The sequence below is a fragment of the Ranitomeya imitator genome, chromosome 1, assembly GCF_032444005.1.
Source record: "Ranitomeya imitator isolate aRanImi1 chromosome 1, aRanImi1.pri, whole genome shotgun sequence".
In the NCBI taxonomy this organism is placed as follows: domain Eukaryota; kingdom Metazoa; phylum Chordata; class Amphibia; order Anura; family Dendrobatidae; genus Ranitomeya; species Ranitomeya imitator.
In genome coordinates this window covers 5,650,265-5,677,404 of record NC_091282.1, presented here as the reverse complement: position 1 = coordinate 5,677,404, position 27,140 = coordinate 5,650,265, and the positions used below count along the sequence as shown (strand labels likewise).

The 27,140-nt window shown below is 48.1% G+C and overlaps 1 protein-coding gene across 4 annotated transcripts in view; it reads left to right on the top strand.

Annotated features, from left to right (window-relative positions):
* The window catches only part of LOC138658052 (myosin-IIIb-like), a 167,235-nt gene that overhangs the window by 68,114 nt on the left and 71,981 nt on the right, over positions 1 to 27,140 (top strand). For all 4 annotated transcript variants that reach the window (XM_069745634.1, XM_069745640.1, XM_069745625.1 and 1 more), the window contains 6 exons: positions 11,736 to 11,892; positions 12,175 to 12,274; positions 13,156 to 13,281; positions 20,900 to 21,008; positions 22,347 to 22,463; positions 23,285 to 23,385. In XM_069745634.1, coding sequence (XP_069601735.1) covers positions 11,736 to 11,892; positions 12,175 to 12,274; positions 13,156 to 13,281; positions 20,900 to 21,008; positions 22,347 to 22,463; positions 23,285 to 23,385 — 710 coding nt within the window. The remainder of the gene's footprint in view (positions 1 to 11,735; positions 11,893 to 12,174; positions 12,275 to 13,155; positions 13,282 to 20,899; positions 21,009 to 22,346; positions 22,464 to 23,284; positions 23,386 to 27,140) is intronic.

The following is a 27,140-nucleotide window of genomic DNA, read 5'->3' as shown; positions in this document are numbered from 1 at the left end:
CCCTATTACCTCAGGAGCAGTGCTAATTATGGGTCAGCTGCCATCAGCCAGGTCACCTTCCTATGTGACACTACTCAGCTGCATGGCATCACCTGCATCAGGCCCCCCATGCCTCTCCCCATCCTCCTTATCATGGATGCTTGCTCATGTTAGGGGATCCTCCGCAATATCACCCCACAGTGTGACATGGCTGAGCCCTCCTGTACCTCCAGATACATCATTATAAGGTAAAGCATTGACATTCACATCATTAGCATTAACATTACCATCAGTATCAGATTGGGGAGGGGTGTGGGGGACTTAATAAGCAAACATCCTCCCCAAATCCGTTCCAAACGAGACGTTTGTGGGTAGGTTTTCGAACACCCCCAAATCCTTCATCCCACTCCTGGCACCCCAATCTATAAAAACCCGGGCCATCGGCAGTCCCAGTGACAGTCAGGGTTTTCCCCTGGATATTCTCTTCAGGGGTCACCAGTTCGGGTCGAATGAGGGTTCGTTTGGCCCTGCTGTCCTTGAGGCCTACAGTGACAGTGTCCCCCTTGGTGACAGACTGCAAATTTTCACAGGCCCTCCCATCGGGCCCACCCACAAATAGAACTGCTGCATTAGGCCCTGGGTACTTGCATGGGGGGGCTCTTCTTCTGCTTCTCCGGACAAGTGGCGCTGAGGTGTCCAGTCTTGTTGCAGAAATAACACTTGTGGGGATCAGATGTAGGCCTTGCATTGGCAAAGGCGTCAAGGCCTCTGGAGGGTCGGCTGGTAGGGATGGTGGTCGATGGCTTACCCCCTTTCCAGCTGGCGGGGACTGGCTTTCACGCCTCCAGTTTACGATTGGCCTTGTAGGTGTCAGCAATCTGCTCAGCTTTATCCACCTCTTTTGGCTCTCAGCCCATCACGAACTGCCACATTTCAGCCGGACAAAGATGTAGGAACTGGTCTTTCACCATCAGGTTCTTTAGCTGATCAAAGGTGGTTAATGACAATCCTTGGATCCACTGCTCAAAGTGGGTCCTGAGACCATGCACCACATCGCTGTAGCTGTCGGGTCGTCCATGTTTGAGGTTCTGGAACTTTTTACAGTAAACCTCAGAAGTCTCTTGAGGGAGAGAAGCAAACGCTTCCAGAGCTTTTCCTCTGAGCCCTGGAGATAAATATCGGACCTTTTGGTTCTCAGGCAGCTGTTACTGACGGCAGGCTTTTTCAAACCCCCGCAAAAAGATGTCCAAGTCCATGTCCTTTTCCATCACTGGAAAGTGCACTGGCCGGGGTTTAACCCCTTTCCGACATCGGGCGTAATAGTACGCCGATGTCGGATACCCTCCCTTTGATGTGTGCTCCGGCGGTGAGCCCATATCTTTCCAGGGACATGTCAGCTGTTTTGAACAGATGACATGTGCCCGCAATAGCCGCGGGTGGATTCGCTATCCACCTGCAGATATTAACTAGATAAATATCGCTGACCGCGGCATTTAAATGGCTCTTCCGGCAATCACGCCGGAAATACGCACACCGGTGACCCCCGTCATGTGATCGCAGGTCACCGCTGTGTCTGCATGACAACCCGAGGTCTCCTGGAGACCTCTATGGTTGTCACTGCCGGATTGCTGTGAGCGCCACCCAGTGGTCAGCGCTAATAGCAAGTTAGCAATTCTACTACATAGAGGTGATCTGATGATCGCTGCTATGTAGCAGAGCCGATCGGGCTATTCCAGTTTCTAGTGTTCCATGGAGGCTATTGAAGCATGCTAAAAGTGAAAAAAAAGTTTTTAAAAATATAAAAAAATAAACGTTCAAATCACCCCCTTTCGCTCCATTCAAAATAAAACAATACAAATTAAAAATCAAACCTAAACATGTTTGGTATCGCTGCGTTCAGAATTGCTCAATCTATGAATAAAAAAAGATTAACCTGATTGCTAAACGGCGTAGCGAGAAAAAGTCAAAACGCCAGAATTACGTTTTTTTGGTCGCTGCATCATTACAGTAAAATGCAATAACAGGTGATCAAAAGAACGTATCTGCACCAAAATGGTATCATAAAAAACATCAGCTTGGCACGCAATAAATAATCCCTCACCCGACCTGAGATCCTGAAAAATGAAGACACTACAGGTATCAGAAAATGGCACAATTTTATTATTTATATTTTTTTTTAGCAAAGTTTGAAATTTTTTTTCACCACTTAGATAAAAAAAAAACCCCTAGACATGTTTGGTGTCTATGAACTCGTACTGACCTGGAGAATCATAATGGCAGCTCAGTTTTAGCATTTAGTAAAATAGTAACATAGTAACATAGTTAGTAAGGCCGAAAAAAGACATTTGTCCATCCAGTTCAGCCTATATTCCATCATAATAAATCCCCAGATCTACGTCCTTCTACAGAACCTAATAATTGTATGATACAATATTGTTCTGCTCCAGGAAGACATCCAGGCCTCTCTTGAACCCCTCGACTGAGTTCGCCATCACCACCTCCTCAGGCAAGCAATTCCAGATTCTCACTGCCCTAACAGTAAAGAATCCTCTTCTATGTTGGTGGAAAAACCTTCTCTCCTCCAGACGCAAAGAATGCCCCCTTGTGCCCGTCACCTTCCTTGGTATACACTGATCCGCAGCGAGATATTTGTATTGTCCCCTTATATACTTATACATGGTTATTAGATCGCCCGTCAGTCGTCTTTTTTGTAGACTAAATAATCCTAATTTCGCTAATCTATCTGGGTATTGTAGTTCTCCCATCCCCTTTATTAATTTTGTTGCCCTCCTTTGTACTCTCTCTAGTTCCATTATATCCTTCCTGAGCACCGGTGCCCAAAACTGGACACAGTACTCCATGTGCGGTCTAACTAGGGATTTGTACAGAGGCAGTATAATGCTCTCATCATGTGTATCCAGACCTCTTTTAATGCACCCCATGATCCTGTTTGCCTTGGCAGCTGCTGCCTGGCACTGGCTACTCCAGGTAAGTTTATCATTAACTAGGATCCCCAAGTCCTTCTCCCTGTCAGATTTACCCAGTGGTTTCCCGTTCAGTGTGTAATGGTGATATTGATTCCCTCTTCCCATGTGTATAACCTTACATTTATCATTGTTAAACCTCATCTGCCACCTTTCAGCCCAAGTTTCCAACTTATCCAGATCCATCTGTAGCAGAATACTATCTTCTCTTGTATTAACTGCTTTACATAGTTTTGTATCATCTGCAAATATCGATATTTTACTGTGTAAACCTTCTACCAGATCATTAATGAATATGTTGAAGAGAACAGGTCCCAATACTGACCCCTGCGGTACCCCACTGGTCACAGCGACCCAGTTAGAGACTATACCATTTATAACCACCCTCTGCTTTCTATCACTAAGCCAGTTACTAACCCATTTACACACATTTTCCCCCAGACCAAGCATTCTCATTTTGTGTACCAACCTCTTGTGCGGCACGGTATCAAACGCTTTGGAAAAATCGAGATATACCACGTCCAATGACTCACCGTGGTCCAGCCTATAGCTTACCTCTTCATAAAAACTGATTAGATTGGTTTGACAGGAGCGATTTCTCATAAACCCATGCTGATATGGAGTTAAACAGTTATTCTCATTGAGATAATCCAGAATAACATCCCTCAGAAACCCTTCAAATATTTTACCAACAATAGAGGTTAGACTTACTGGCCTATAATTTCCAGGTTCACTTTTAGAGCCCTTTTTGAATATTGGTCCCATATTTGCTATGCGCTAGTCCTGCGGAACAGACCCCGTCGCTATAGAGTCCCTAAAAATAAGAAATAATGGTTTATCTATTACATTACTTTGTTCTCTTAGTACTCGTGGGTGTATGCCATCCGGACCCGGAGATTTATCTATTTTAATCTTATTTAGCCAGTTCGGCATTCCACCGGTGCGGTAAAAAGGACCGCCACTCCGCTATACGGCTCAGCCTCAAGAGACCAATAGGAGGGCCCAAGTCTCCAGTCCCTCTTAGCTTTAAACACATCTGCCATGTTTGGCAGCCTGGTCTCTTGCAAAAAGAAAATGTCAGCTTCAACCCGGCTGAGAAATTCAAAGGCCGCAAATCTAGCTGTATTTGACTTTATGCTGGCGACATTAATGGACGCCAGCGTCAACGGAGTGGGTACCGCCATCATTGGTGATTGAGTTAGATGGCTTTCTTTTTCCCACTCCCCTTATCCTCTGCCTCAGAGGAGGATTCCTTCCCCCTCTTTAATGACAATGAGGTATCCATTCCCACATGTTTTTTATTTTTATCGTCCTCATCTCCGGACTTTGGGCCAGTCCTCCGTCCAAGGATCTTATATTCCCAGAAGGAGGAGACTCGGCGTCCCCTGTGAGCCCCGCCGAAGCCAGAACCTCACCCTCAGCTTCCTCCTCAGAGGAAGAGATGTTTTCAAGGGCTTAGAACCGGTTAGAAAGACCAACCAGAGGGGAGTCGGTTTTTCCTTCCTTAGGTACCTTGCTCAGAGCGGGAGAAGATTTTTTTTATCTCCCTTCTTTCTCTTCTTTTTGGTGCCGAGCTTACGCTTGTCCTCTAGCCATTGCCTATTATCCTCATCCATACTTTCATAATGGGAGGAGTCTGAGGCAGTGGCACTTTCCTCCCTTTGGATCCTCCTGACCTCCTCATCCAACTCATCATCCCTCGGGGCCTCAGCAGCAAGACTGGCATCCAGGACAGGGGCCGCCCCAGTAGCACGAGGCTCGCCCAGCTCCCTATCCTGTCTGCGCTTGTCTAGACGCCTTAGCTGGGCAGGCATCTTTTTATTGTTTTTCTTCCTTGGCCCCTCAGCTCCCTCACCCCTGCTAGTCCCTTCCCCAGCAGAATCAGCCTCACGGCTTTCTCCCACCGGGTCCCGACTCAAAGGAGCGAGGACAATGGCTGAATGGGTGACCTAACTCACCACACAGGTGGCACCTAATCTCCACACAAGATGCAGCAAGATGGCCGATATCCCCACACAATGCACATTTCTGCACAGTGCAGTTTGCGCTGAAGTGTGTGGGGTCGCCGCAGTTGTGACAGAGCTTTGGTTGCCCCTCGTAGAAGACCAGGATACGATCCCTACCCAGGAAGGCAGATGATGGTATGTGGGCAGCCGTACCACCTGAACGCTTAAGTTTTACCATAAACGTCCAGGCCCCTGACCAGATACCAAACTCGTCACGGTTTTTCTTTGGCATTTCTACCACCTCTCCATACCGGCCAAGCCACTTCATGACGTCATAGCAAGAAAGCAACTCGTTACAAGTCATCACTGTCACTTTCTTGACTTGGTGTTGGCGAGACACCACCTCAACGGCAAAATCTCGCCAGCCGGGCTCATTTTTTGCCAACTCAGTTCGACCAGAAGAGCTCAAGCCCCTCCGGCCGAACAAAGCTGACATCAAACTCAGGTGTGGAATAGGGATGTATCAAGGCATAATGTCAATTGCCCTGAAGCCCATCCTCAGCAGGAGCTCCACAACTTTAGACCTTGGAGGACACGCATCACTTCCCCTCCACCGAAGACTGACCACATTCCTTCGCACACTACCCGGCCCAGCTGTTGGGAGGCACCACATTGTATCCCCCCCTCTTTGCTCTCGGAAGGCCCCAAGGCCATGCCTCTCTATCCAGAAGTATGGATCAACCTCTCGACCCTCTACCATTAGTGCTCTCTCCCCCTTCTTTAGAGCCTCCAGGAGACGCCGTTGCAACATGCCGTTCCCAGAGCTCGGAGACAAGGAGGATGCCCTATTTCCCCCGGAGGTGACAGCGGCAAAACTCCTGACAGGTGCTGCCACCACCGGGGGGTAACCGGACCAGTGACCACATCCACGCCAACAGCATCACTATTGCCCACCTCCATAACTCCCTCACCCTCTACCAAACCAGCAACCACACCACTAGACGAGTTTTCCTCATCCATACCCACCACCACATTCACTCCTGCTGGACCAGTGACAACAGGGGCTGACATTTTGCCATCTGCATCGTCAGGCACAAGGGGCTGAGTCTCCTCCACAGAACTGGAGGTGACCTCACCCCTGGTCTTGCGCATCATCAGATGATATTTTTCACTGTTTTACTGTTGATACCAGGCGCCGCTGATCTTTCGCTGCTATGGGTCGCCGCTGATCCTTTATATCAGCATCTTGTTGACCAGCGGCGCCAACACAGAACAGGACTTTAGTGGGAGGACCGGAACTCCCAGCCCCAGCAACCCCCTCACACTGCCGCCGCTCCTCAACTAAGTGATCAGCGGCAACAGCATTCAGGGGCACCGAGGCTACCGGAGCTGTCCCCGACACCGGGCCACTCCCCCCCTCCCACTGAGGAGCCCACCACGGTATCGTGGCCTGACCTTTTGCCCGCCGCCGAGCCACTCTCACTGTCCAGCCTCTCGGCTGATGCACCTGCTGCTACGTCCCCGCTACTACAAGCAGAGACGGAGCTCTGCGCCTCACTACCGTGCTTTGTAATCTCCCCGTGCCTTTGCATCGGATCCACAGCAGAGCCCGGGCTGGGCTGGGCAACGGGGCTTATACAGCGAGCTGACCCTGCAGCCGACTCAGGGGGTACAGGGAGGGGGGCATATATATAGCTTACCGCTTCCTGCAGCTTTGGTTTGATCTTCTTTACCTTTCTCTTCTGGCCCCCAGGTGCCTCCTCTGGTAAATCATCACCAAGATTGAAGTTCTGAAGGCACACTGGGGACTCCAGCAGCTTGATCTCTGCCATTAGAGCCCCTCCCTGGCCGATGTCACTGTCCTCCCCAGAGCCAGCAGAACTGCGACGAGATGTCATCGTCGCCTGTCCAGCAGGGAGCTCGCTGCACGTGGCCTCTGAGTGACTAAGCAGGCTGCCAGGTGGGGCTTTCTGCTGGTTATCATCCTCCTCATCATCCACCAGGCACTCAGGCTGCAGCCCCATCTGCCTTTGCTCTCTGTTATCAGCCATTTCTCTGAATCGATCTTCATTAATAAGTTTTTCCTTAAACGGTCCACTTTTTTCTCTGATGAAAGCTTTTCTGACTTCAAGCTCATTGATGTCAACTTTCAGTCTCCTTACCTCCGCCTGGAGCTGATTCTTCCTCGGTTTGGAAGAACCTACAGCTTCTCTCGCTTGTGCAGCGCAGTTCCTCCCGGAGCCTCCTCAGGGTCTTACTCGCCTCTTCATACTCGCTGAGGTGGCTCATGACCCGGGAAGGCATAGGTGGACATAGACTCCCGGGGTCTCTGCAGCGCTCAACCCTCCTCAGTGAGGTCGGCCTCACCTCCGTGAGCACTCAGCTTTCCTCCGGAAGGGCCGCCATCTTGCACGCTAGCAGGCTTCTCCTCCATGGAAGCCTTGCGGCTTCTCTGGGTCTCTGCAGACCTGGGGGAGTAGGAGCCTCATTGCTGCGACTCCTGGTGGAGCGTCTCACCCCCGAATCCTCTGATGTGCAGGCTGGTTGCTGGTTCCTTCTGCCCCCCGCCAGCCTGGTCCGGGAAGCAGAAGCCTGGGACTTGGCTCCTTCACTCATCCCAGGAAACCCACTCCCTCCCTGGGTAAGAGAGAGAGCAGGTCCCCGGGTGGAGAGATGGTGGTTCTCTGGAGCTCAGGAGCACACTGCAGGTTCAGCAGCGACCGCACCCACAATCAACACAATGAGCAGCAGCTGAGCTGCACTCACTACTCTGAAGGCGCAGTCACTGTGTACATACATTACATTACTGATCCTGAGTTACATCCTGTATTATACTCCAGAGCTGCACTCACTATTCTGCTGGTGCAGTCACTGTGTACACACATTACATTACTGATCCTGAATTACCTCCTGTATTATACTCCAGAGCTGCACTCACTATTCTGCTGGTGCAGTCACTGTGTACATACATTACATTACTGATCCTGAGTTACATCCTGCATTATACTCCAGAGCTGCACTCACTATTCTGCTGGTGCAGTCACTGTGTACATACATTACATTACTGATCCTGAGTTACATCCTGCATTATACTCCAGAGCTGCACTCACTATTCTGCTGGTGCAGTCACTGTGTACATACATTACATTGCTGATCCTGAGTTACCTCCTGTATTATACCCCAGAGCTGCACTCACTATTCTGCTGGTGCAGTCACTGTGTACATACATTACATTACTGATCCTGAGTTACCTCCTGTATTATACTCCAGAGCTGCACTCACTATTCTGCTGGTGCAGTCACTGTGTACATACATTACATTACTGATCCTGAGTTACATCCTGTGTTATACTCCAGAGCTGCACTCACTATTCTGCTGGTGCAGTCACTGTGTACATGCATTACATTACTGATCCTGAGTTACATCCTGTATTATACCCCAGAGCTGCACTCACTATTCTGCTGGTGCAGTCACTGTGTACATACATTACATTACTGATCCTGAGTTACATCCTGTATTATACTCCAGAGCTGCACTCACTATTCTGCTGGTGCAGTCACTGTGTACACACATTACATTACTGATCCTGAATTACCTCCTGTATTATACTCCAGAGCTGCACTCACTATTCTGCTGGTGCAGTCACTGTGTACATACATTACATTACTGATCCTGAGTTACATCCTGTATTATACTCCAGAGCTGCACTCACTATTCTGCTGGTGCAGTCACTGTGTACATAAATTACATTACTGATCCTGAGTTACATCCTGCATTATACTCCAGAGCTGCACTCACTATTCTGCTGGTGCAGTCACTGTCTACATACATTACATTACTGATCCTGAGTTACCTCCTGTATTATACTCCAGAGCTGCACTCACTATTCTGCTGGTGCAGTCACTGTGTACCTACATTACATTACTGATCCTGAGTTAAATCCTGTATTATACTCCAGAGCTGCACTCACTATTCTGCTGGTGCAGTCACTGTGTACATACATTACATTGCTGATCCTGAGTTACCTCCTGTATTATACCCCAGAGCTGCACTCACTATTCTGCTGGTGCAGTCACTGTGTACATACATTACATTACTGATCCTGAGTTACCTCCTGTATTATACCCCAGAGCTGCACTCACTATTCTGCTGGTGCAGTCACTGTGTACATACATTACATTACTGATCCTGAGTTACATCCTGTATTATACTCCAGAGCTGCGTTCACTATTCTGCTGGTGCAGTCACTGTGTACATACATTACATTACTGATCCTGAGTTACATCCTGTATTATACCCAAGAGCTGCACTCACTATTCTGCTGGTGCAGTCACTGTGTACATACATTACTGATCCTGAGTTACATCCTGTATTATACCCCAGAGCTGCACTCACTATTCTGCTGGTGCAGTCACTGTGTACATATATTACATTACTGATCCTGAGTTACATCCTATATTATACCCCAGAGCTGCACTCACTATTCTGCTGGTGCAGTCACTGTGTACATACATTACATTACTGATCCTGAGTTACATCCTGTATTATACTCCAGAGATGCACTCACTATTCTGCTGGTGCAGTCACTGTGTACATACATTACATTACTGATCCTGAGTTTCCTCCTGTATTATACTCCAGAGCTGCACTCACTATTCTGCTGGTGCAGTCACTGTGTACATACATTACATTACTGATCCTGAGTTACCTCCTGTATTATACCCCAGAGCTGCACTCACTATTCTGCTGGTGCAGTCACTGTGTACATACATTACATTACTGGTCCTGAGTTACATCCTGTATTATACCCCAGAGCTGCACTCACTATTCTGCTGGTGCAGTCACTGTGTACATACATTACATTACTGGTCCTGAGTTACATCCTGTATTATACTCCAGAGCTGCACTCACTATTCTGCTGGTGCAGTCACTGTGTACATACATTACATTACTGATCCTGAGTTACATCCTGTATTATACTCCAGAGCTGCACTCACTATTCTGCTGGTGCCGTCACTGTGTACATACATTACATTACTGATCCTGAGTCACCTCCTGTATTATACTCCAGAGCTGCACTCACTATTCTGCTGGTGCAGTCACTGTGTACATACATTACATTACTGATCCTGAGCTACATCCTGTATTATACTCCAGAGCTGCACTCACTATTCTGCTGCTGCAGTCACTGTGTACATACATTACATTACTGATCCTGAGTTACATCCTGTATTACACTCCAGAGCTGCACTCACTATTCTGCTGGCGCAGTCACTGTGTACATACATTACATTACTAATCCTGAGTTACATCCTGTATTATACCCCAGAGCTGCACTCACTATTCTGCTGGTGCAGTCACTGTGTACATACATTACATTACTGATCCTGAGTTACATCCTGTATTATACTCCAGAGCTGCACTCACTATTCTGCTGGCGCAGTCACTGTGTACATACATTACATTACTGATCCTGAGTTACATCCTGTATTATACTCCAGAGCTGCACTCACTATTCTGCTGGCGCAGTCACTGTGTACATACATTACATTACTAATCCTGAGTTACATCCTGTATTATACCCCAGAGCTGCACTCACTATTCTGCTGGTGCAGTCACTGTGTACATATATTACATTACTGATCCTGAGTTACATCCTGTATTACACTCCAGAGCTGCACTCACTATTCTGCTGGTGCAGTCACTGTGTACATACATTACATTACTGATCCTGAGTTACATCCTGTATTACACTCCAGAGCTGCACTCACTATTCTGCTGGTGCAGTCACTGTGTACATACATTACATTACTGATCCTGAGTTACATCCTGTATTAGGCCATGTTCACACCATCCTTTTTTTCATGTGGAATCGCCGCGATTTTCCCGCTGCGGGTCCGCAGCTGTTTTCCATGCAGGGTACATTACAATGTACCCTATGGAAAACAGGAACTGCTGTGCCCACATTGCGGAAAATCGCGAAAAAAGCCGCGCTGAATAGCCGCGGTCACTTCTTTTTGTGGAACTCCAGCGGTTCTGCACCCATAGACCTCCATTGTGAGGTCAAACCCGCAGTAAAACCCGCAGATGAAAAAAATATCTGCGGGTTTTCTGCAGTTTGTGGTGCAGAACCGCTGCAGTGTGGCTGCCCCCCCCCCGTGCCCCAATCCCACCCCCCCATGCTCCGATGCCACCCCCCCCGTGCTCCGACGCCCCCCCCCCCCCCCCGTGCTCCGACGCCCCCCCCCGTGCCCTCATCCCCCCCCCCCTTATACTTACCCGGCCTCCTGGTGTCCGTCCGGCCGTCTTCTCCCTGGGCGCCGCCATCTTGCAAAATGGCGGGCGCATGCGCAGTGCGCCCGCCGAATCGGCCGGCAGATTCGTTCCAAAGTGCATTTTGATCACTGAGATATAACCTATCGGTGATCAAAATAAAAAAAATAGTAAATGACCCCCCCCCTTTGTCACCCCCATAGATAGGGACAATAAAAAAATTAAGAATTTTTTTTTTTTCCACTAAGGTTAGAATAGGGGTAGGGGTAGGGTTAGGGCTAGGGTTAGGGTATTTTCAGCCATTTTAACCCTAAAAAACTTCCTAGAAAACACACAGACTCTGCATAGAAAACTGCATCAAAAAACGCATCAAAAAACGCACCAAAAAAGCACCAAAAAAGGACCTGCGTGTTCTGCCAAGAGCTGCGGTTTTTAGTCCTGAAAAAAAAGGAGGGAAATCAGGAACGTGTGAACATAGCCTTATACTCCAGAGCTGCACTCACTATTCTGCTGGTGCAGTCACTGTGACTTGTTGTCCCCCTCTTTCTTGTAGTATGGGGAGCGAAGATTAACGAGTATCTTTTGGAAAAGTCGCGGGTGTCTCACCAGGATCCGGGTGAGAGGAACTTCCATGTCTTCTACTACATGCTGTTTGGGTGCCCCAAGGAGGAGAGGGAAGTGTACGGCCTCCTGCTGCCCTCCATGTACAGGTGAGAACCACATGTGCTGCTGTATGGAGGCTCATGTTGGCCAAGATCTTGGTGTGATCGGTCAGTATCTCCCTTGTCTTCATACACTGTGACTGTGGAGAATCCTTCCCAATACTGTTGCTATCTCTTCTCAGCCGTGCACAGTAGGATCTCTGCTCCGTCTGTACACTCACTCGTGCTGCTGACACGGCCTGAGCTTATCCTTCCCCCTTTGGCATCACTCGGTGGTGTTGGGGGGTGCTGATGATTAATGGTGCACGTGATCTGTTCTTCATCCTGTAGATACATTGGTCGGGGATGGGAGGATGCGGACACCAGATGCTGGAGTGACGGATACCAGACCTTGTGTAACGCGCTGCGTATGGTGGGATTCCACAATCAGGTCAGTTCCTGCAGGATCCCGACTTTGGTACAGATCCCCATCATACAGTGTGTATAGTGCGGGGCCGTGCTTCCTGCCTGTGGCATTCGGTGCCGTGCTTCATGCCTGTCTTCATCATTCGGGGCCGTGCTTCCGGCATGTGGCATCCTAGGATGTGTTTCCTGCATGTGGCATCCTAGGATGTGCTTCCTGTATGTGCCCTGTGGCGTCCTGGGCCGTGCTTCCCGCTTGTGGCGTCCTGGGACGTGCTTCCCACCTGTGCCCTGTGGCGTCCGGGGCCGTGCTTCCCGCCAGTGGCCGGCGTACAGGGCCGTGCTTCCCGCCTGTGGTGTCCTGGGCCGTGCTTCCTGCCTGTGCCCTGTGGCATCCGGTGCCGTGCTTCATGCCTGTCTTCATCATTCGGGGCCGTGCTTCCGGCATGTGGCATCCTAGGATGTGCTTCCTGCATGTGGCCTGTGGCGTCCTAGAACGTGCTTTCCACCTGTGGCGTCCTGGGACGTGCGTCCCGCATGTGCCCTGTGGCGTCTGTGGCCATGCTTCCCACCTGTGGCGTCCGTCCGGGGCCGTGCTTCCCGCCTATGGCCGGCGTACAGGGCCGTGCTTCCAGCATGGCGTCTGGGCAGACATCCCCACCGGCAAATTGTATATTGTGACCCCAAGTGTTATGCACAAGGTGACACATTTCGGCCAATAAGGGTGCAGCTTCCCAGTGCAAGCGTACACAGTAAAGCTTGCTGTGATTGGCTGTTATGATCACAGGTACAGGAAGTGTTGTCTTGGGGACATAGACGTAGATGCTTTTCATTGAAGAACATGTGATAGCGAGCGGATATATGTATGTGCCCCCGTGGTGTAACGTTCTGCCTCTTGTCACTTGGCAGGAGGAGCTGGATCTGAAGATCGTTCTCTCAGGGATTTTGTCTCTGGGCAACATTGTATTTGATCCGGAGGAGGCCGGTGGTGTGACTGTGGATGCCGCCTCCATGGGCTGGCTGAAGGCCACTGCAGTGAGTATTGGGGGCATTACTGATGGTGGTCGCTGTACGGTACAATACAGATCAGGCAGAACATTCGGGGCCCTAACACATTGCCCACAACCATGGTGACTACCCTGGGGTTTCTCCACGGCCCCTGATTCCTCCTGTCCCTGGCTCCATGTGTCTACGACAATCTCAGCAGTTGTAGGCAGACAATGGGAGAGGTTGTTGTGGGCAGTAAGGGATAGTTGGTATGTGTGAATGGAGGAGGGTAGATGATGGGCCATTCTGTTCACAAAGGTGCTCTGGACACGCTACTGGTTGGAAGTCCTGAGTATATTCCATTTATAAGCTCACATGGCCCCCTGGGTACTGCTCCGTGGCCCCATTCCTTCCACCCCACTCCGGTGCTTGTGTCAACGTCCGCTTTGTGACCTTATAACGTGGCACGGGGCGATAGTTGTGGGCGAGTCAGGCTTCCTCAGTTATGTGAGAAGGTAGTAGGAGGAGGAAAGGTCAGAATGAAGGCAAATAACCCTACTGTACCCCCAACCGAGCATTGAAGGGACAGAGCTGTGTCCCTCAATGAAGACTACGAGCAACGGACTTTACCATAAGTAAAAAAATTTTTTATATATATAATAATTTATTTCTTGTTTGTCTTATCTGGGCTCACAGAATCATGGGAGGTCCTAAAGCTGTTTCTAGGATGGGATAGTATTAAACCTCATACCGTTACTAGCTGATCTTCACCCATAACTTGAGTGGATGTCGGAGCTTCTACCACCTGCAAGATCTTCCTACCAAGGTTTTCATCTGCCGAGACAAAAGTGTGGACCCTGAAATACTTAAAAATGGAAAAAAAAAAAAAAAGTATGCACCGATCCCCCAAGTAGCTGCTTTACAGTGCTGCAAACCCGAACCGCCCATGAAGCTCCCACCGCCGACGTAGAGTGCGCCCTTATCCTAGATGGGCCATCTTGGCCTTGTAAGCCTGGATACTAGCAGACTTGATCCAGAAGCCACCTGACCTTTACAAGGGTCCAGTGGTGTAACAAACAAGGAATCGGAACGATTACATGAGGTGGTGGTCAATAAATTATATCTTACGGCTCTAACAACGTCTAAGCTGTGCAGAGCCTTCTCCCTAGGATGAGATGGTGGCGGACAAAAGCTTCATTAAGGTGAAAGCTCAAAATCACCTTCAAAAGAAAAGATGGAACTGGCCTCAACACTACCCTATACTTATGAAGAATAAGGTAAAGGGCGCCGCAAGCTCCGAGACCCTTTTAATATAAGTAATGGCTAGAAGGAAAGCTACCTTATAAGAAAGTTAATAGCGCAGAGATCTCTGTGATTGGCTCAACAGGAGGAGACTGAAGAGCCTCTAAAACAAGATTCCGGTCCCAAGGGGCCAGACATGGTGGCCTAACATATCCCACCCCCTGGAGAAAAGTCTTAACATGGGGTAAAGATTCTAAATCCCTGTGAAACAAGGAAGATGCCTGACCCTTGAAGGAATTAAGCGCCAATGCGCTTCCAAGCCGGACTCTAAGGAGAGCAGCACTGAGAAACAAAAAACTATAGGTGAAGTACTGGTAGACTCACACCGGTGAAAATAAGTCCTCCGTAATGATGGTAGACTCGCAATTAGGATGGCTTCCAAGCTCTAATCATAGTCTGGATGACTGGTTCAGCCAGACCTGCTGTTCTCAAAATCGCATCTTCAAAAGCCAAAGATCACTGACTGCCCCAGCCATGGCTCCTGAAAAAGCAGGAGGCGGCCACCCACCCGGGAAGAAACCCAGAATTGGGGCCACCTGTGAAGCATCAACTATCCCACCACCTCTGGACCCAAATGGCCTACCTCTTGACCCAGAAGGGCATCTGTTGTGAATTCTGTGGCAGAGCTCCCTCCTGTGGTCACAGGTGGTACTTCGGCTGGTTCTCTCTGTGAGCTTCCGTTGGTGGAGGAAAGTGGTACTGCGGCTTCTGAGTTTCCTTCCTCAGGTGATGTGGTGAAGTCGTTAGGTGCTGCTCTATTTAACTCCACCTAGTGCTTTGATCCTGGCCTCCAGTCAATGTTCTAGTATTGTACCTGTTTCCTCCTGTATCGTTCCTGTGGCCTGCTGCTCTGCATAGCTAAGTTCCTCTTTGCTATTTGTTTGCTGTTTTTTTCTGTCCAGCTTGTCAATTTGTTTTTTTCTGCTTGCTGGAAGCTCTGGGACGCAGAGGGTGTACCTCCGTGACGTTAGTTCGGTACGGAGGGTCTTTTTGCCCCCTTTGCGTGGTTTTTGTAGGGTTTTGTGTTGACCGCAAAGTTACCTTTCCTATCCTCGCTCTGTTCAGAAAGTTGGGCCTCACTTTGCTAAATCTATTTCATCTCTACGTTTGTCTTTTCATCTTAACTCAGTCATTATATGTGGGGGCTGCCTTTTCCTTTGGGGTATTTCTCTGAGGCAAGGTAGGCTTATTTTCTATCTTCAGGCTAGCTAGTTTCTCAGGCCGTGCCGAGTTGCATAGGGAGCGTTAGGCGCAATCCACGGCTGCCTTTAGTGTGGTTGGAGAGGATTAGGGATTGCGGTCAACAGAGTTCCCACGTCTCAGAGCTCGTTCTTGTTTTTTGGGTTATTGCCAGGTCACTGTATGTGCGCTGACCTCTATGTCCATTGTGGTACTGAATTACCTTTCATAACAGGCATCTGGCGGATGTTGCTCTAAAGGTAGCTCTTCTGGGAGACCTTCAGTTTAACCTGCTGACTTGACTCTTCCGGTGCACGAAACTAGTAAAAGGGACAGACCTGTAAGGCCATGCAACCGCCTGTTGCATCTTAAATAATCTTGTCTTACCTGGTCCCAAATAAGCAACACCCTTAGAAAGGCTTGGAAAGGTAGACCCGGCAAAGATTTTTTTTTTTTAAGCTAAGTTCGCCCTCCATACCTTGAGGCAAAGCATACTCTTAACTACTTGCCACCTGAACAGAGCACTCCACCACATCCAAGGATGCTGAACAGATACTTCGCCGCCTGTGCAATTTGATCAGTGATCTGCTAATTCCCGATCCTGGGAACCAGCCAACAAACTTTTTCGCAAATGCCTAGCCGATGATATTACCGCCTTGAGAACCCAGCGCCAGAATCTCTGCAAGAGGAATAGTGGTCACTTTGGATAAACAAGAGTTTCTACCACCGGTGGAGTCTGGTTGTTCCCATGCTTTCTGCAACATCTCTGTGAATGCCACAATTTTAGAAAAGGGTCCAGCCACGTGCTTACTCCTAAAGAAACCTGTTTCAGTAACAAGAACGGGTGGCCCAGTTGTCACTTCCCGAGAGGCGTCCACTGCCGACACCTATCTGTTCAGCTTGCCTTAGTTTCCCCAACTGATATGGACCCAGGATGGATTCTGAACTGGACTCTGAGTGCTGAGGGATTAAATCCTCTGAGAAGGGTAAAAGGGATATAATAGCTTCCACTGTGAAAGTGACTAGGATATGGAAGTATCTCGCATCTATCTGGACCACTTTCATGACTGGCCATATTGCTATGGGGTGGCTGGAGGATCCGATCACTGTGGTGATCCAAGCTCCCCGGGTGGCTGTAGTCTCCAGTGATCATTCCATCGTAACCAAGGTCCTGGACACCAAGGTTTGTTCAGCTAGACTGAATCATGAACCCTGGCAGTAAGGCCTATATTCTTCTGAGCTTTCACCTGTGCGGCTACCAGCAAGGAACAGGAGGGGCACAGACAGTACAGTAGACCACAGACTGACTGGTGGAAAACGTACTATTACAAGTCACACAAGCATAATAAGAGACAAGTGCAGACTTGGCTAATGGGTGTTCACGGTCCTCTCTAGACTCAGACATTAAGAGTGATGCAGAAAGAAAAATGGAGAACTAAACCGTGGCACAAAAGCTGTTAGTGCCTAGAATCAGCCACCAGCCTGCCAGGAATGCCGGATTCTGTATCTATGAGTTTCCTAACCCACAAGGAGGATGACGCTGAGGTGTTCCTGTGCTCCACCACCCTAGGACCATGGAGGAGGGAGGAAACAGACTTTCAATAGGGTTATACCTACCTGTTCAGAAGCTCCGGATCCCCTTATCTTCTGCTCTATGCCTGCGGCTATGTGGGGCAGCTTACTGACCTCCACCCCAGTACCTGTACCAACTATGTCCAGGCATGTTGGTCTGGCCACACCGACGTGAGAGGATGTGGACTGAGGAATTACAGCCTGTACTGTGCGTCGCTGTGAGGGTGAAGCAGAGTGCACAATTACACTCTGTTACCCTGAGACATCCATCTGGTTAGCGCCTACCCTACGGCAGGTCTGAGATGGACGTTGCCTCCAACCGACACTACACTGAGGAAGTCTCGCTCCAGCAGGCGAGGTACAACCTGCTGGGAGGAGCCCATTTTATTGAATGGCTAGAAGTGTCAGCCTCCAGACTTTCCCATGGTTGTGTCCCCTAATAAGACTAGTGAGAAACTCTTTACTGAACGGCACCTCGGTAGGGGGCATATAGGGAAGACATAGCGGGTACATCATCTTGTGAACGTTTCCTTTACAACATGAAGCATTTTCCACAGTTTCCTTCACTTCTCTATTGCTCTCTATGGCGACTGTTTCTTATTACGTCACCACAACCCAGTTTTAACAGTACGTTCCTTCTCTACAGGAGTTCCCTACTCGCCCCAGGGTGGTTCTTTCCCATGTAGGGAATGATATTACCAGTACTAGATGGTGTCCCGATTCTAGCGCATCGGGTATTCTAGAATATGTATGTAGTTTGTTTATGAAGTTTTCAGAATAATGCAATTTATACACAGGATTAGGCTGGCCGCGACCAATTAGCGAAGCGTGGTTCAAATTCCGCGCCAATTCGCAGGCAGACTGCGACTGTCGCTGTTTGGTCACGCCGTCAGTGAAGCCAGGGCTGGCTCCAGGTTTTTGAGGGCCGCGGGTGAAAGCGTCTCAGTGGGTCCCCCTCTTTAACACATCCCACGATTCATGATGCACAGATACAGCAGAGAAATAAAGCACATCCAAGTAGCGTATAACACAGCCCACGTAGTATATAACACATCCCATGTCATATATAGCACAGCCACGTAGTATATAACACAGCCCATGAAGTATATAGCACAGCCCACGTAGTATATAGCACAGCCCACGTAGTATATAGCACAGCCCATGTAGTATAGATCACAGCCACATAGGAAATAGCACAGCCCATGAAGTATATAGCACAGCCCACGTAGTATATAGCACAGCCACGTAGTATATAGCACAGCCACGTAGTATAGATCACAGCCACATAGGAAATAGCACAGCCCATGTAGTATATAGCCCATCCGCGTAGTATATAGCACAGCCCACGTAGTATATAGCACAGCCCACGTAGTATATAGCACAGCCCACGTAGTATGTAGCACAGCCCACATAGTATATAGCACAGCCCACGTAGTATATAGCATAGCCCACGTAGTATGTAGCACAGCCCACGTAGTATGTAGCACAGCCCACGTAGTATATAGCACAGCCCACGTAGTATATTGCCCGCCCACATAGTATATTGCCCAGCCACGTAGTATATTGCCCAGCCATGTAGTATATTGCCCAGTCACGTAGTATATTGCCCAGCCACGTAGCATATTGCCCGCCCACGTAGTATATTGCCCAGCCACGTAGTATATAACACAGCCCACGTATATAGCAATGTGGGCACCATATATTTGTTAAAAAAAAGAATAAAAAAAAAAAAAAAGTTCTATTCTCACCTTCCGTCGCCCCCCGGATCCAGCAGAGGCGTTTACCGATGCTCCTCGCGACGCTCCGGTCCCAAGAGTCTCATGAGACCGCTACGTCATCATCTCGCAAGACCGCAATGCATGGACCGGTCACCGGAGCATCGCGAGGAGCGGGAAAGGCCTGGGCTGGATCCAGAGTATATAATGGTTTGTTTTTTTTTTTATTATTATTTTTAACATTAGATCCTGCGCCAATGTCGCTGATTGGTCGCGACCAATCAGTGAAGCGGAATTTAAATCCCACGCCAATGGCGTCGCGACCAATCAGCGAAGCGGTGGGGCCGGAGCATCGCAAGCTGCGGGAAAAGCTGCTACGGAGGCAACGGAAGGTAAGAATATCACGATTTTTAATTTTTTAAATTATTTTTAACATTATATCTTTTTACTATTGATGCCGCATAGGCAGCATCAATAGTAAAAAGTTCGTCACACAGGGTTAATAGCAGCGGTAACAGACTGCGTTACACCGCGTTATGCTATGGTGTAACGCAGTCGGTGTAACGGACTGCTACAACGGTATGTGGGCGGCGGGCGCTGACTGGGGGGGTATAGAGGGGGCACTGAGTGCAGGGGAGTAGAGAGCGGCCGGACTGTGCCCGTCGCTCCCAAGAGTGCGTTGCGGTCTTGCGAGATGTTCATGTGCGGTCTCGCGAGACCGCTATGTCATCATCTCGCGAGATGGCAATCCATGGAGCGGTAACCGGAGCATCACGAGGAGCGGGAAAGGCCTGGGCTGGATCCGGAAGGTGAGAATATAATGATTTTTTATTTTGTTTATTATTTTTAACATTAGATCTTTTTACTATTGATGCCGCATAGGCAGCATGAATAGTAAAAAGTTGGTCACACAGGGTTAATAGCAGCGTTAATGGAGTGCGTTACACCGCGGCATAACGCGGTCCGTTAACGCTGCCAATAACCCTGTGTGAGCGGTGACTGCGGGGAGTATGGAGCGGGCACTCGCTGTGGGGAGGAAGGAGCGGCCATTTTGCCGCCGGACTGTGCCCATCGCTGATTGGTCGTGGCTGTTTTGCTGCGACCAATCAGCGACTTAGGATTTCCGTTACAGACAGACAGAAAGACTGAAGTGACCCTTAGACAATTATATAGTAGATAGCCAGTACTTCTATTCTCTAATGCTGACGCTCTGGAACTCCCGGTCCTGTCTAGACCCGATACTTTCAAGAGTAATAAACTTTTGGGCCTCTCCCAGTACAAGCTCCGGTAGATCTGTCTGTCACTTCTTCTCCAAATCTCGCTATCTCTTTCCTACAGTCTCCTCTCACTTTAGTGACACCCCAGAATGCGGCACTACTCGCAACAGACCGGAGGTCTTCTTTCTATGTACTCCTATCTGAGTCTGACAGGAAATCGTTACATTCCTTTCAACTTATCCCCTACCATGCTGGGCTAGTCCCAAACATTAAATCGGTCTCTTCTATCAAACCGGGCGCACTATCCGTATTACTAGCAAGTGGTGTAATGTGAAATGTGATGTGCCTTACAGATAACATTGTACTTGTTTCTTCGAAGGGGAACGTGGGCAACATGTCCATCTCCTTAAGCCTAGCCCCTGCCCCTCTCTGCAGCCTGTGTCCTCGCTCACTGTGCCCCTACCTGCTCTTCCCTGAGGCCTGTGTCCTCATCCCGCTCTGTCTCCTCATTTCCTCTGCCCCTCTGCCTTCGCCCCAATCTGCAGCCTGTGTCCTTCTCCGGCCTCTCCCCATGTGCTCCTACCTGCGCCCCACTCTGTGGCCTACGCCCTGCACACTTTTCGGCAGCATCGCTTTGCTCCCCTCCTTTTTTTTATGCTGGTTTTTGCGGCTGATTTCCAGGGTCAGTTCGGAGTGCAGCCTGAAGATCTTATGAGCTGTCTGACCTGTACGACGTCTCTGACCCGCGGAGAAGCCATCCGGAGACTGCACAACAAGCAGCAGGCGGAAGGTGAGGCAAGCGGTGACTGCCACTAGACAGGTCCAAGAAAATGTGAGACTAATGACGGATCATAAGGTCTCTGTGATAATCAATGAGAGCAGGGAGCAGCCAATAGATGGTGTAGGATGTTCCATGTATGTAGTGCCTCCGCTCAGTCTCCTGTGTTTTATGTAGGGAAAGCGTTTGATAAAGTATCTCATACTATCCTTATAATGGCCAAGTATGGGATTGACAAGGTTAGGTGGATTCATAGCTGGCTCAGTGATCGGGTAATAAATGGTTGTACATCCAATTGGAAAAGTGTTACAAGTGGGGTCCCCAAGACTCTGCCTGGCCCAGTGGTGGTCAATATTTTTATAAATGATTTAGATAAAGGAATTGAAGATAAATTAATCAAATTTGCAGAGGATACAAAGCTAGGAGGGTTAGCTAACACTAGAGAAGACAGAGCAAGGATTCAGAAGGATCTAGATAAGCTTGAACAATGAGCAGCAACTAATAGGATTATTTAACAGGGAGAAATGCAAGATTCTACATCTGAGCAACAAACACAAAAATTTCATCTACAGAATGGGAGGAGTAGAACTAAGCAACAGCACGTGTGAGAAAGACTTGGGTATACTAATAGATCACAGACTGCACATGAGTCAACAGTGGAATGCAGCAGCAAAAATGGCAAACACAGTTCTAGGATGAATTAAGAGAAGCATAGAGCTTAGATCACGTGAAGTCATTATCCCCCTCTACTCCTCCTTGGTCAGGCCTCATCTGGAATACGGTGTCCAGTTCTGGGCACATTTTTAAGACATTGAAAAACTGGGGCAAGTTCTGAGAAGAGCGACCAGAATGGTGAGCGGACTGTAAAGCATGTCCTATGAGGAACGGTTACAGGATCTGGGAATGTTTAGCTTGCAAATAGAAGGCTAAGAGGAGACTTAATAGCCGTCTACAAATATCTGAAGGGCTGTCACATTGTAGAAGGGTCATCTTTATTGTCATCTGCACATGGAAACATGAGAAAGTAATTGGTTGAAACTAAAATGGAGAAGACAGATTAGATATTAGATAAACTTTTTGACAGTGAGGGTGATCAATGAGTGGAACAGGCGGCCACGAGAGGTAGTGAGTTCTCCTTCAATGGAAGTCTTCACACAGAGGCTGGACAGACACCTGTCTGAGATGGTTTAATGACTCCTGCTTTGAGCAGGGGGTTGGACACTATGACCCGGGGGTCCCTTCCAACTACCATTCTAGGATTCTATGTATTGCCCGCTCAGTCTCCTGTGTTCCCTGTATGTTACATGAATGTTGTGTGGCTGCTCAGTCTCCTGTACTCTCTCTGTGTAGATGCCAGGGACTCCATCGCTCGGGTAGTTTACTCTCGTCTCTTCGGTTGGATCGTGACGAAGGTGAATGATCTCCTCGCCGGGGGCGTAATCGCCGGGTCACAAGTGCACGAGATCGGTAAGGTGGATGATTAGGATATGGATGATGAGGATGGATTGATGCGTGTCAGCATACACAGCCGAGTGAGATCACTCAGATCCACTCGCTGTTACCTTTTTGTCAGGGGAACGCAACTCCTCTGCCTCCAATCGTCAGGACAATTATACAATTGGACAAGACCACGGCTGCTTCCATTACTAGGCCAGTTACTGGGGAACGCGCAGTGAGTGTATGGTATACTGTATATACAGTTAGGTCCATATATATTTGGACAGAGACAACATTTTTCTAATTTTGGTTATAGACATCACCACAATGAATTTTAAACAAAACAATTCAGATGCAGTTGAAGTTCAGACTTTCAGCTTTCATTTGAGGGTATCCACATTAAAATTGGATGAAGGGTTTAGGAATTTCAGCTCAGTATAGTAGAAACTCGTCACCACTTCTGAATTTATCGCCCACTCCTGCTTTTGGCTTACCAATACGGAGGTAAAAACTGACCAAATTCTCAACGTGTGCACGTGGCCTTAAAGTAGACAAAGGGTTTTATGTTTTCTTTTTAGCTGGGGCTTTTAACTCTACCTGTTGTAAATTTGCATTCCCCCTCCCGCATTCTTGTGCATTCAAGCTAAGATTGCCTCACATCTGCTAGCAGTTGGGATTTTCCTTAATTATCTGTTTCCAAGGGAAGTGGTCAGCTGCAGAGGCCATGTCAAGATGACTTGTTACATTGAAGGCTCTTGTTTAATGATGAGACTTCTTATAGATTTGCAGTCATATCTATAGCAATGAGGATATGGATGAGGAGGATTGATAATGATCATCTTAATTTCTAGGGATCCTCGATATCTTTGGCTTTGAAAACTTTGTTGTTAATCGCTTCGAGCAGCTTTGTATTAACCTGGCGAACGAGCAGCTGCAGAACTTCTTCAACCACGTACGTGATGGTATTGTATGTCCTGTAAATGACATCATGTGTTATATTGCGTGTCTTGTACATAACTTACCGCGTTGGATGTGTCCTGTACGGACGTGTCCGCATATTGTATTGCATGCCTTGTACAGATGTCGGTGGATACGTGAGGGTCAGTGGGTGGTCTTGTCCGCTGGCCCGGCTGTCTTTAGGAAGACCGCATGGACCAGGGCTCATCCCACTGAATGCACGCTCCTTCCCCGTGGGTATAATACTGCTCAGGCAACACAGGGTGAGGGTAAAACAGTGTGACAATACTTGATTGGGTCACCAACAGTCAATATTATATAGTACAGTCCCATCAAGTACATAAGATGGGACAAATGACAGTCTCACCATTTCGCTTGCTCTCTGGGAATTAGAACATGTGACTTTAGAACTTCCAAGGCCAACTACCTCAACCAGTAGCACCCCACTTTTGATGGAGAGGAGGTAGCAGCACGCTTAGGAAGCTGACAGAATCCATTGAGGTATGTGGCCAGGTGACCTGATTGTCCTAACTTGGACTCTCCAAATGTTTCCATGGGTTCAGTGATGGGCAGTGGCTCAAATCTGTATTCCTCCGGTTGGAGCCATGGTGCCTTAGTTGCTGTCCTCTAGAGTCTCTCTGTAGAAGTAGAGGTCCCCTTCATACCCACAGAAGTTCTTCAGAGCATTATCCACAGGTTTGCAGGGAGGTGGGAGGAAGTAATCCATCATTATTCGAGTGTTCAGTTAATCTGCATATTTTGTCCTTCAAGTTTGCAGAACAAGCTGCAGGGTCTCCTACCATAGGTAGTCGGCAGGCATTTACCAAATTTACAAACAATGATTGTTTAATTAACCTGCATCTTTGTCCCCCATAAAGGATTGCAGACACTGATGCAATAGGTGATCAGCAGCCATTCAACAAACATCGATTCAACCTAAAACAAGAGTCAGCATTAAGGCTCATATGAACAATAGCGCATGTCCCTGGGTCTACTGAATAATACCTAACACCACAACCCGAGAGCCTTAATTCTAAGGTTAATGGAGAGACACATGCTATAAATGTGCTAAAAATATAACTTTTGTTGAAAACATATTTAAAAATACCATAAAAAGCAGTGGAAAACTTGAGCGATCACAAAATGTTGAACATAACTATATATATATATATATATATATAAGAAAAAAAGGAAAACAGCACACAAAAAAAATAGAGAAAAGTGGGCTTTAATGCCTGGACGGCGTGGCAACGTTTCGGATTTCCAATGCTTTTTCAAGCCTTGAAAAAGGATTGGAAATCCGAAACGTTGCCACGCCGTCCAGGCATTAAAGCCCACTTTTCTCTATTTTTTTTGTGTGCTGTTTTCCTTTTTTTCTTATATTATTGGAACCATTTGGATACTGGTTTGGAAAGCTTTGCACCGCAAGTTTGGTATTATGATGCTGTTAAGGGAACACTAAAACACCACATCCTAGATATCTCTGAATGAAATATTCCAGTTGCAAATTTTTATTCATTACAAAGTGGAATGTGTTCATAACATTAAAACATAACAATTATCAATGTAAATCAAAATGAATATCCCATGAAGGTCTGGATTTGGAATGATGCTCAAAATCAAAGTGGAAATGAAGTTACAGGCTGATCCAACTTCAGTGGAAATGCCTCATGACAAGGAAAAGATGCTCAGTAGTGTGTGTGGCCTCCACGTGCCTGTATGACCTCCCTACTGTACAACACCTAGGCAAGCTCCTGATGAGGCGGCGGATGGTATCCTGAGGGATCTCCTCCCAGACATGGACTAAAGCATCCGCCAACTCCTGGACAGTCTGTGGTGCAACGTGACGTTGGTGGATGGAGCGAGACATGATGTCCCAGATGTGTTCAATTGGATTCCGGTCTGGGAACGGGTGGGCCAGTCCATAGCTTCAATGCCTTCATCGTGCAGGAACTGCTGACACTCCAGCCACATGAGGTCTGGCATTGTCTTGCATTAGGAGGAACCCAGGGCCAACCGCACCAGCATATGGTCTCACAAGGGGTCTGAGGATCTCATCTCAGTACCTAATAGCAATCAGGCTACCTCTGGTGAGCACATGGAGGGCTGTGCGGCCCTCCAAAGAAATGTAACCCCACACCATTACTGACCCACTGACAAACCGGTCATGATGAAGATTGTTGCAGGCAGCAGATCACGCTCCACGGCGTCTCCAGACTGTCATGTCTGTCACATGTGATCAGTGTTAACCTGCTTTCATCTGTGAAGAGCACAGGGCACTAGTGGCGAATTTGCCAATCCTGGTGTTCTGTGGCAAATGCCAAACATCCTGCACAGTGTTGGGCTGTGAGCACAACCCCATCTGAGGACATCGGGCCCTCAGACCATACTCTTGGAGTCCGTTTCGAACCATTTGTACAGACACAAACACATTTGTGGCCTGCTGTAGGTCATTTTGCAGGGCTCTGGCAATGCTCCTCTTGTTCCTCCTTGCACAAAGGCCGAGGTACTGGTCCTGCTGCTGGGTTGTTGCCCTCCTACGGCCCCCTCCACGTCTCCTGGTGTACTGACCTGTCTCCTGGTAGTGCCTCTAGACACTATGCTGACAGACACAGCAAACCTTCTTGCCACAGCTCACATTGATAAGCCATCCTGGATGAGCTGCACTACCTGAGCCACTTGAGTGGGTTGTAGAGTCCGTCTCATGCTACCACGAGTGTGAAAGCACAACCAACATTCAAAAGTGACCAAAACATCAGCCAGAAAGCATTGGTACTGAGATGTGGTCTGTGGTCCCTGTTATGATCTGGTGGCCTTGGAGCAGCATGAGACGTACTCTGGAGAAGGTGGCACCTGTACTGACCGCAAACCCTGAACTTGGCAGCGCAACTAGAAGTAGCCGTGGGGGGTACCTAACGCTCCCTAGACCCCTCGACACAACCTAAGAATTAACTACCCCTAAAGACAGAAACAGGAAACCTATCTTGCCTCAGAGAAAATCCCCAAAGGATAGACAGCCCCCCACAAATATTGACTGTGAGTGGAGAGGGAAATAACATACGCAGATATGAAATCAGGATTTAGCATAGGAGGCCATACTAGCTAAAAAGAAAGGATAGAACAGAGTACTATGCGGTCAGTATTAAAACACTAGAAAATATCCACCACAGAAAATACAAATCACCACATCTGACTAAAGACATGGAGGGTATATCTGCATCTCCAGAGACACAGCTAGGCTGCAAAAAATCCTTCACAGACAAAGCTGGACAAGACGAAACATGAAAATGCACAGAACTATAAGGTCCACAGCAGGTGGACAGCAAAAACAAAGCCAGGACTTATCTTTGAAGAAAAGCACAGCGAACAGGAGAGACCAGAAGGGATGTGAATCATCCAAAAACAATGGACAACTGGCACTGACTAAAGGAACAAGCAAGGCTATATAGCCCAGCCCAAATTGCAAAAAATAGATACACCTGATAAATGCTGCGATCCAACTACCGCAGCACTACCACTCATAACCACCAGAGGGAGCCCAAGAGCAGAATTCACAACAGGTCCCCACCTTCAGAACCACTCCTTTATTGAGGGTGTCTTGATAATTGCCAATAATTTCCATCTGTTGTCTATTCCATTCGTACAACAGCATGTGAAATTGATTGTCAATCAGTGTTGATTCCTAAGTGGACAATTTGATTTCACAGAAGTTTTTTTTACTTGGAGTTATATTCTGTTGTTTAAGTGTTC